At 42.1% G+C, this 11765-nt stretch overlaps 1 protein-coding gene across 2 annotated transcripts in view; it reads right to left on the minus strand.

Moving 5' to 3' along the window:
• The window catches only part of ifrd2 (interferon-related developmental regulator 2), a 43796-nt gene that overhangs the window by 11261 nt on the left and 20770 nt on the right, over nt 1-11765 (minus strand). For both annotated transcript variants that reach the window (XM_060932164.1, XM_060932163.1), the window contains 4 exons: nt 8153-8266; nt 7507-7588; nt 2318-2442; nt 2051-2208 (listed from right to left, as the gene is read on the minus strand). In XM_060932164.1, coding sequence (XP_060788147.1) covers nt 2051-2208; nt 2318-2442; nt 7507-7588; nt 8153-8266 — 479 coding nt within the window. The remainder of the gene's footprint in view (nt 1-2050; nt 2209-2317; nt 2443-7506; nt 7589-8152; nt 8267-11765) is intronic.

The raw sequence follows: 11765 nt of genomic DNA on the forward strand, positions 1-11765 counted from the left end.
ACTGGCTATCGTAGCCTGCAGGGAATCGGCCGTCAGACATTCTGTCGCATGTCCCAGACCCGGTGAAATGTAACTGAATTGTCTTGGCCAGACCTAAGGGTCCCATCTGCATCTCATCATTGCTGAGGAGTGTGCTCCCATCACCCAATCAAGCATCCAGCCAGAGCAGGGCATACCTAACAACGTGTTTTCTCCCCCCCCCCATCTGTCCCTCTGAGTTACATGTTGATCCTGGGATTGAGATGCTGGCCTCTTCTGCCCCTCGGACCTGCTTGATCCATCCTGGTGCCCTGTGTCTGGTCGGAGTTTTATCGCCCCACTCCTGTGAAGGACGGCCCCATGAGGACAGTTGAGGGTTATACCTGTTAAAACTGTTAATATTATAGTCAGGCTGTCTGTTGTTGCCCAAATGAGGATGGGTTCCCTTTTGAGTCTGGTTCCTCTCGAGGTTTCTTCCTCATGTCGTCTGAGGGAGTTTTTCCTTGCCACCGTCGCCACAGGCTTGCTCATTGGGGATAGATTAGGGATCAAATTAGCTCATGTTTTAAGTCGTTCAAATTCTGTAAAGCTGCTTTGCGACAATGTTTATTGTTAAAAGCGCTGTACAAATAAACTTGATTTGATTTGATATATATTGTGATCAAGAGAACGACAGTTGGGATTCGCCAAAAAACTCGACGCCAATAAGTGACTATTAAAGGGGAACTGAAGGCAAATTTTATTATCAAAATTCTATTTTTTTATCTCATTTTATAAAATGTAGGAATGCATTTCTGACAGCTATTTTGTCGCTGCTATAGCAAGTTATGAGTGTTTGAAATATGCGCTGTAATATATCAGTCCATATGTCAAAGCAATGGCTGTAAACGAGATTCGCTGAGATCCGTGCGAGACATCGTAGGACGGAAGTAAAACTTACAGCGGAAATCAAAGTGACCAACATCTGCCAACACTGTCAAAAGACGCGCGCGCCCTCCTTCGAATGCTGACATAATCAAGCTGGAAGTTTTCCCTGTGTCCGAAATCGCTCCCTACTCACTATATAGGACACTAGATAGTGGGGACGCCATTCTGTAGTGATGTCCGAAACCTGAGTGGGGATTATTTACACCCTATATAGTGCACTCAAAGTATCCCACAATGCATCACGAAAAGTAACCAAAAGCAATATATTACTAACCAAAGCAATATATCCCATCATGCATTGCGGTCGCGCTGAAAGAAATCAAATTAAAAGTCTCAAATTTGATTTAATAAATGGCAGCGGCAAAGAAGAAAGTATTCAGCCTTGATTTTTTAAAAAACGGAAAGATGCAGATACTTTGTATTGATTAATGTGGGAAACGCGCTCAGTATAATATGTATTTATCACAAAAACACATGCATGGATTTATTATTTTGAAAACCCACCAGCCGACTGATCTGGCACGTTGTAATTGTGCGACAGTAATGACGTAAATGCCAGCAGGACGGACTAGTGTCCGAAAGCTTTTTTTTTTTTTCATTTAACCAATGGTTCAAAGTCGTATGGAATAATCTCCATCACTGATGAAGCTGGAAAATCTCGAAATTAATCTAAATCGGAATGATATGGCGATCTGGCCGCTGTGTAAACAGTTTTCAAAATGGCGGCGCTGACACTTCACGTTTGAAGTCTCGCAGAAGTCTCGTGAAGATCGCGCGGATAAGCGACGCCTGCCGTGGACCATACGAACTACATTCAACACAGCTAAAAACCGAAAAGGCTGATAAGTGTAACATAATATGCCAATACGAGTCACAATATAAGGTTAATAAAACCGAAAATATAATTGAATAACAACACGTTAATTAAGAAATAAAGCAAGTTTAAAAATGACTTCAGTTCCCCTTTAAAGAGGAAAAGGATTGACTACTTGATTGAACTGCTGTAAATGAATGCTCAGAGATTGAGGGTAGAACATGGAATCTTTAACTTTCATATTTTGCTTTTTGCTGTCAAATATATAGAAGGAAGGATACAAAATAGTATTCAAACAGTGGGAATGTGTTTCTGCCAGCTTAAACTCACACTCTGACGAGCTGATAGGTTGGCACAGCTGTCAGTCAGGATGGAGCTAAGGAGGGGGCGGAAAACCTTAAAGCCCTCCTCGCCTTCAATTCCACCTCCCAGCTGAATACAGAGGAGTGCACACAGTGTGGCTGCTGCAGCCTGCTCCTCTCCTCCACCTACATAGAGAGAGAGAGAGAGAGAGAGAGAGAGAGTCAAACTTAAACGCATTCTTCACAAACTTAATTCCCGCCTCTCTTTCAACTCTAACACGGTCCTAGTGGCTACCTTTCTTCAGGCTGCGTTCCAGGCAGTCACCGATGGTAAGGCGTCTCTCCAGCAGGAAGTCATACAGCACTCTGGAGGAGAAGGCTAAACGCAAGCTCTCCAGCGCTGCTAGCCGTGTCTTCACACTGAGAGAGAAGGTGAATAAAGCTGTTACAGAAATTAAGATGAATTAAGATGCATTAAGATGAATACATGGATTATTATATGACCTCATCTCACCCAATGTCTCATGTGGCTTATAAAGATGTTTAGTGCAAAAAAAAAAAATGCATACAGAGAGGGGGAAATGTCATTCAGAATAAGTCTATATTGTTAAAAAAAAAAGCATTTAGACGACAAGGAATTGCAGCGACAGTGTCAAAATCTAAATCTTCATCTAGTATAATTACATCCCACAGAAGTGCATGTCTTCAGCTTAAAGTGCATATTCTGGACCAATTTCGTGTTTTTTAATATGAAAGTATGTCCCTTTACACACTCATCCAGAAGGGTAATTTTGCACAAGGCCATCTTTCTACAGCAGAAAAAAATAAAACGCGTCTGGAAAAATCCCAAGGGAGTCTGGAGCCAGATTCGTGACGTTACCTGCGCCAGCAGGCTGCGAGAGCTTTACACGGTTTAAGTGCACAGCCTGTGTAGACCAAGCGCTCCCATTTCTCTCTCATTGTCCGGTCTTTTGGGAAACACAGTACGTTTACATGCACATCCAAATCGAGCTGCTGTCAGTAATCGAGCTAAGGGTCCCAGCAGGGGTGCCAGAGAAATCCAATCCTACATGCACACAAGGAAATCGAGCTATTGTGTGAGGTACATTGTGCACCCGAGCCATAGGTGGCGCTACACACCCCATCGTGTTGGTACACTTCCGGTTGTCGTCATGAAGAAGAGCTATTCAAGAGTATAAACAAATGCCGCTTTTCCACTACAAACGCGGCTGAGTCAGGCTGAGCCGTGCCATGCTGAGTTGGGCTGAGCGGGGCTGTTGGAGTTGCATTTCGACTACAACCGCGCTGAACCGTGCTGGCTGGAAGTGGGTGGACACATTGGGTGGAGTTAGCGAAAGTGGGTGGACGTCAGGTGATGTCGTTAAGCAGCGCAAACAGTGACATCAGTGAGCTTTTAAGCGGTAGTCTCACAACCCGGAGAGTAAACAATAAACATGGAGGACATGGAGTCGTTAGTGTTGCTGGTCTTGGTGCTGTGGCTTGTTGTCACCGACAACGCCAACAGATACTGGCAAGAGCGTATAGATGAGGCGAGGCGCATAAGGCTTCAGAAATTCTAGTAATTCTTCTTCTTCCGGGTTTACGGTGTTTACAGATCCCAGCGTGCTCGCGGGGCGTGTGTGGGCATGTGAGGACACTCCTCCTCACCAATCAGTGCACAGGGGAGTGTCTGCTCACGCCCCCAACCTCACTCGGCTCGCTTTGGCTCGCTTCAGCCCCACTCCAAAACGGTGCGAGTTTTAGGGGCTAAGCAGGGCTGAAGCGAGCTGAGTCGTGCTGGTTTTTGGTAGTCGAAACGCGAGCCGTGTCGGGCTGAAGTGAGCTGAAGCGAGCTGAAGTGAGCTGAAAAAGGGTAGTGGAAAAGGGCCAATAGTTATCAGCAGTGTTGCCAGATACTGCTGATGTTTTCCATCCCAAAACATGTTCAAATCCGCCAAAATGCACTTAAAACCGCCCAATCTGGCAACACTGGCAGTTCCATGTTCACAAGTTCCGTGCTCAAGCTGTTAGGCTTGCTCTAACAGACTGTATGGCTACAAACTGTCCTGCGCAGACCACTGTTTTGTAAGACAACTTATTTTGCACAATTGTATATTTTTCTGAAGTCCATTTTTTGCTTACAAAAAAAAATTGTTTTTTTGCTTACAATTTAACTTATGTCTTAATAAACACACAAAAAGTTCAATTGCTTTGTTTTTATTGACATTCTTCAGATGTTGGACATACATACACACATTATATATATATATATATATACACACACACACACACACACACACAAATATAATGACTTATGTACACAATTCACAGCTATGCAACAGCTGTACAGATGTATTTGGTGATACAGTAAGTGAGCTAAATTTTAACAGTGCAAACAATGCCACAAAAAGAAAAGATTCATGCCATTGTCATGCCGACCGAGGCTGTTGTGTCTCCCGCTTGTGGTCTCGTCACTCGTCACTCCCGGAAGGGGCAGTGCTGAAGTAAGTAGCTCGAATACGTAGCTCAATAGGGTATACATGCACTAAGTAGCTCGGCAGAAATCGCATAATCTAGGTCGTGTAGCTCGATTCCGAGAAATCAAGTTCGGTTCAATTTCAGCCGAATTAAGGTGTATACATGGCATTTTGAACTTCAATTTCAGTCGAGCAACGGCAGAAATTCGATTCTCTCTATGTGCATGTAAATGCACTGAATGAGTACTAATCCCATCAAGACTGGTGTTGCTACACCCTCCTACGATACATCTGTTAGAGATGAAACTGGAGCAAAGAAAAAAACCCTGAACTTTTGAAAGTCAAACTAAGATATGGGGGGGGCAACGTCCCCCGAAAATATTTTAATAACATAACACACAAAACCCTGCATTCTAGTGCATTTTAGTACTTATTTTCACTAAAACAAGTGATAACTTTTAAGCCTTTTTCTTTCATGTACATTAATGATTAACGTCAAAAATATCAAATTTAATTCCCCTAGTTAATGAGTAATTTTCAGGAGTGCATTTAGGAAACACAGTGATTTTCCTGGCTACACAGTTCATTACTTTGAAAAAAAATCAGACAGTTGAAGGTAAACTCAGCAAAATCCCAAAACAGTACTGTTAAAAAGTAAAAGGTCTGTTAGATTTTCTAAAGCTTTCAGGTTTCAATGTTGGGGACATTGAGCCTCGTTTATCAATCTTTTCGTAGAGTTGTGCGTTTGCATAAGCTAAAGTGAACTAAAAATTTCCAATTCATATTTATGCGAGTGGGGTGGCACGGTGGTGTAGTGGTTAGCGCTGTCGCCTCACAGCAAGAAGGTCCGGGTTCGAGCCCCGTGGCCGGCGAGGGCCTTTCTGTGCGGAGTTTGCATGTTCTCCCCGTGTCCGCGTGGGTTTCCTCCGGGTGCTCCGGTTTCCCCCACAGTCCAAAGACATGCAGGTTAGGTTAACTGGTGACTCTAAATTGACCGTAGGTGTGAATGTGAGTGTGAATGGTTGTCTGTGTCTATGTGTCAGCCTGTGATGACCTGGCGACTTGTCCAGGGTGTACCCCGCCTTTCGCCCGTAGTCAGCTGGGATAGGCTCCAGCTTGCCTGCGACCCTGTAGAACAGGATAAAGCAACTAGAGATAATGAGATGAGATTTATGCGAGTTGAAGCCAATTGTTTACATTAGTTCGTACTGTCTGTAAATGTAAACACACCAATGAATACCAAATTTCTCATGTAAATCGGGGCGTAGGGTGTGTGTGTGTGTCACACACTGACTGGCAGCCTGAGTACATTATGTAACAAAAAATAATTACCATTGCTCATTTTAAGCAGCTTAGAAACCAGCTCTTCCATTGTTGCTGTTTCTTCCACGTTTTCTTGATGTTGTGTTATAGAAACGGCACTAAAACTTAGCTTCGAAACCACAAAATGCAACTTTGATGGGGAAAAAAAAATATATATATATATATATATATATATATATATATATATATATATATATATATAAAATAAATTGCTTACCTCTCTTCACATTGAAAGAAAGAGGAAAGTTTTGCTTGTTTTGACATGGCGAATTATTAACACAAGAGAAAATACTCGTAATTCGCAACTAAAAAGCCTGCAGCTCCACTAGCAGCTTGAACATGCTTTCTAGTGCGATTGTGTTGCACTTGCGCAGAACTGTGTCAGTCCTGCGCGCCTTAGCACATGCACCTGAAGGTGCACCTTGGGCGTGCGCGCCTAACGAGCTCCGGCACGCACGCAGTTAACAAAGAACACCTGTCTTTAATCAATGAACTATGCTTAGGCTATTTAAGGACTGCCCCCATGCAAGGACGATGCGAAGTATTACGCCGCGTCTAGGAACGCGAAAAATCCGAAAAATAAATTTCTCTATTCGGAAAACCGGAGATTTTCAAGAGTTTTGTCAAATATCCGGATTTCCGGGTATTTCGTCATTAGCGGAAAAAATCCGGAGAAATTTTCATGAAAATCTAAAAATCAGGAATTCCGAGAAAATCCGGAACACTTTCATGACTAATCTGTTAACCATTTTAATAATTACGCGATAACATTGAAGAAATTTGCAGAAAACCACCAGGTTGTTTTCTCATAAACAAACCAGCGCTGACGTAGGATTCAGAGGGAGGCGTCCCGCAGATGACGTCACGAAAAGCAGTGTTTGCCAGGAAATCCAAATGCCAAGTTTTTTCAGAGGCGGACCAATTCGCCTCAAATGGCTTGATTTCAACTGAATTTTTCTGGTATTGCACAAGGTAAAAAAAATTGCAGAGAATGCAGAATGTTACAGATATTTGACCAACATTTAATATAAAAAAATAGGAGAATTACATTGATCTTGCTCCTGAATTTACCCGTGATATGCACTTTAACGCTGACAAAATCTGTCCTCAAATACTTTATCCACATCACAACAGATGTATTTTAATAGCTCAGTGTCTAGCCACTGGCTAAAGCTAACATTGAGCACAAGGGATAGACAAGCTATGTCACAAACTGAACACCATTACTCCACTATATAAAGTAATAACTGAGGGTACATTGCATTGACACATTTAGCATGAGATCTGCAATTTTACACTTTACACACAGCTTTCTAGTGAACCAATGATCTCTAGTAAACCCAACACCATACGAACACAAAAACACGAATTAAATTTTTTTTTTTTGGTTTTGACGGCATGTCAATCAAATAAACCATCCTTATTTACGGTGATGTCATAAAGGCATGTGACTTCAGTCACATCGATCGACAACATTTTGTGAAGATATTCAGATGAAAGTACATTGCATTTGTCTAGACTTAAGCATGATTAAAATACGAGATGATAAAGTTTCAGAGCAGGTTCTTGTTTCCTTTTTGAAAACCCTTTTCCGTTTTGAAAAATGCGTTTCAGCAAGTTTCAGTCTTTCAGCCTGTAATCATTTCTTACTCCTTTTGGAAGACTTTGTACTAAAACGTGTCACCTTTTTTCCATCAGGTTGTCAATACACTGCTTCAGTTTGTCTTCCGTTTCCTCCTGAGCAGTCTGTTCATCCACCACCTCACCTGTTCAGTACAACACTAGGTCAAACAGGATCTGTGTGTCTCATTTTGCTCTCACACCTGCATACTACTTGAATACATTTCTACGGTCCACAACATACTGTACAGGTTTGCTAATACTGGCTGCCAAACTGTAATGCTGCATTAAAAAAAAAAAAAAAAAAAAAAGAGTTTGATGACATTTAATGGCAACCAGATTAAATATTTTAATCTAAAAAAAATCTACAATTAAATTTCAACATTTTACAATTTACAAAAAGATTGGCTACACAATAAAAATCTAATCAGCTTCTTCCCATCAGGATTTGTAATAAAAATAACAATTTATCATGATATCAATATTATATCAGCATACTGCCCAGTCTTAGTGTATTAAGGTATCATGTTTATGCACTTAAATACAGATTACAGTCTAAGCCTACAGAGCTAATACACTGCTATACTGAACTGTTTTCTTTACTCCGATATACCTGGCTCAAAATCTCAGCTTGTTATCAACCTCTCTGAGATGAATCAGCAATGTTGGCGCAGAGAAATGTGTGCACGCATGTGTGTGTACGCACACACCTGTTCCTTCATCCAGCACTGAAGCGCTCTCACTGGCACTGCTGTAATGACTGAGCACATCAGATGCCAAATCATCATCGCTAGCACCGGACCCTCCTTTTCCTCCGTTCTTGCCTGAGTGAGAGGGGAAAAAAAAGACCAAGGGATTTCCAAGATAAGGTGGAGTTAAACTGGGTAAAGGAAATACAGTCAAAAATGAACAAGAGATGGCATAAGATGAGAGAGGATTACATGCAGAGTACGACTGTCCACATGCACGGCCGCGCGCGCACAGATGCACACACACACATACCTAAATGTGTACAATCACTTACACTGGAGTTAATCAGCTCAACCTATTGTTTCCTTTTTAGCAGTTCTATGGCTTCACTCTATTTAATCTGAACTGTACTCAAAGCAACAAAAAAAGTTACACAGTCATAAAGGGCATGAAATGTATTTCTAAAAATCCACTCATGGCTCTTTATGCATCATGTGTACAGTCAAATCTGCTCGTGGATGTTCTGGATGTTATAGGAGAGAGCGAGTGGATGGGAATGTGCAAATGACCAAAAAAATGCCCACAGCACTAAAGAGTTGATTTAAATCATCATGAGCTACATATGATTCATTCATTCTGCATGAGGCCCACTTTACATGGGGACGGTCTGAAACAAAAACGCAAAAGTTCGTTTTCGTTCTCACTTTTTTCCGCGTCTACACGACCGTTTTCAAGGAGGAAATCTGCGTCTATACGGTGACGCATAAATGTGTGGAATTCAATTGGATGGGCATGCCAGGCGGCTAGGTGGTGCTGTGAAAGACCTCCGCTATGTCTGCACGCATGCGCAACGTCTTCCGTCTTGTCTGATCTGCACATCTGCGCCGCAAAAACTTTGACTACTCTGGCTATGGTAAGTAAGAAAGTAAGTAAAAAAGTAAGAGCATACTATACCCGCCTCTGTTCATTAACGGTATATGTGCAGATTCGGTATAGATGTTCGAAGGACTCCTGGACGTTTATTAAAGCCGCCAGAGCAGCTTGAAGGTCCGTTGGATCGATGTAATCAGACATGCTCTTACTTTTTTACTTACTTTCTTACTTCCCGGGCTGGCATGTACAGTATATGACATATGTATGACGTAAACGTGTACCCAACGTGAGCAGATCCGAGCAGAGTTTCGCGTATTGGGTAGTTTAGACGGATATGCAACGGGGGCCGTTTTTAACTTATCCACTCTGGAAGGCGTTTTCAATTTTTTCCGTTTTTCAGCCTCGGAAACGCCGTCCCCGTGTAGACGAAAGGCACTTCTGATAAAATATTTAGTCGTTTTTACCCGACAGCGTCCTCGTGTAAACGGGCCCTGAGATTGGATTTGGAGTAGGGTGGCAATGGGAGATGGTTCTTCACGTTGTTGTCTAATGCAGGTGTTACACACTTCCAAGTCAGCAACGGCATTTAAAAGAGTAGTGAAACAATAATTGGATTTTTTTTGTACATCATGTGTACAGTCAAATCTGCTTGTAAAGTGAGTGCAACAGGTTCCTTAGTCATGGATTTCACCACTGTTGTATGATTTACCTCAGGTCTGGTTGGAGTCCGTGGTTTTGGGGGTCTTTTTTTTTGTTTTTTTAGTGTGCCTTTTTAACAACCTGAAAAAGCTTGATTTGCAGTTAAATAATCAGACACAATATTGTCAATAATTACAGAGCAGATATATGCCTGTTAGCATCAGGGCCATGGGGGAAGCTGGGGCCAATCCCAGTTGACTCTGTGCAAGAGGTGGGGTTCAACCTGGACAGGTTGCCAATCTGTCACAGGGCTACACAGAGATGAACAACCATTCACACCCACATTTACACCTCTGGGCAATTTAGAGGAACCAGTTGACCTAATCCACGTCTTTGGAAACCATGAGATCTGTGGGAGGAAACCGGAGTGCCCTGAGGAAACCTACACAGGCGTGACTGATGTGCCTTTATTTGTACCCGTAGGTAGATTTGGTTGCGTAGGGAGAACATGCACACAAAGGCCCCAGTTCAGCTCGAACCCAGAACCTTCTTGCTGTGAGGCGACAGTGATAACCACTGCGCTGACCCAGTAAAAATCAAATACAGTAATAATCACAATTTTTGTAAATGCAGGAAGCGCTTCTGAAAATATACTGTGATGAGGAATAGTGTCGATGTAAATGTGAAAAAGAGGAACATGTGCAGACCTTCTACAGTTCATTAGCCCTTTAACTGAGTAAGAAACACATTTAATTAAGCAATAAGTACATTTACGCATAAGAGGCACTGAAATTGTGCACAATAAGATTTTTTTTTTGTATGAACTAAGGATTTGTTTTCTTGCTCACTATCACAACACTTGCGTAAATTAGAGCGTTTCAATGTAAATTCAGGTGTGTGATATGCACATGACATGTAAATGAGGGAGTGTGTAGGAGGCTTGTTTCCACACACGGTAAGCTGATTCATCAAATGAGATTCATCAAATCCCTTCTGATTTCAACAGTTTTATGAATCAGGCGCAGATTCCTTCATATGACTGTGTGGGCAAGTCTGTGCTCATGAATTCAGTGAATAAGGGACTATGCTTTTCTCTCAGGTCACGACCTTGTGTGAACCAGCTGACCCCTGGCACAACAACCAATCACACAGACATACAATGAATGAGCCCTCAATTTTAGTTCTGTAAACATCAGAAAGTCCTGAACAAGCAGAAACATTCACACAAGCCCTCTGCCCAACAATCCATCCACTCCATTCATTCATCACTACCTCATCAACACACTGTCACTTAACCCTCCCTCTAACTGGCTCACTACACAAGCTTTTATATCAGCAGTACTGTACTCGACTGTCGGCTCAGGTGATACGATGATATAACACTACTGTTATTGTGATTAATGGTCCTGATACACTGGGTATCATCAGTATTTATAACAATTACAAACTGATTAGATTAAAACTTTTTTTTAAACATATTTAAGCTTTTCCTTTTGAATATTAGGGTATTTTCACACTTGGTCCCTTTCAGCCATCTAACCGAACTCAGATCGATGACTCAGCATTTTTTGCGCATATGTGAACACTCCAACCGTACCCAGACCCCTTTAAAGCGAACCGAACTGAGACCACCTCAGGAGGTGGTCTCAGTACAGTTCGCTAAAAATCAACGGTACGGTTCGCCTAATCTGCGCATTGTGAACAAAAAGCACACTGGGTTCACTTCGCCTTTTTCACTGTAGTTTAACCTTCTTCGTTTGCCGTAGACATTTTGTTTCAAGAGAAAATTACCCAGAATTCCATGCACTGGGGGTCTGAGGGCTCTAGAGGACCTGGTGTGAACAGAAAGAGGACTGAGGCCCCATCAAAGCTTAACTGGACCAGAAAGAGAACCCAGTCCTCTTTGTAATAAATTCACAGTGTGAGCACAAAAAGAACTGAGTTCTTTTTCTGTTGGTCCACTTTTTGGTCCACTTAAAGAGGACTGAGTCTGGTTCCTTTAAAAGGGGACCAGGTGTGAAAACACCCTTAGAGAATTCATTTGTAGATATTCAATAAATATAGACTTGAACTCAGGGTGTTTTCACACCTGGTCCCCTTTCAGGGTGCTTGCTCTTTTTC

Source organism: Neoarius graeffei, chromosome 10 (genome assembly GCF_027579695.1).
Source record: "Neoarius graeffei isolate fNeoGra1 chromosome 10, fNeoGra1.pri, whole genome shotgun sequence".
In the NCBI taxonomy this organism is placed as follows: Eukaryota; Metazoa; Chordata; class Actinopteri; order Siluriformes; family Ariidae; genus Neoarius; species Neoarius graeffei.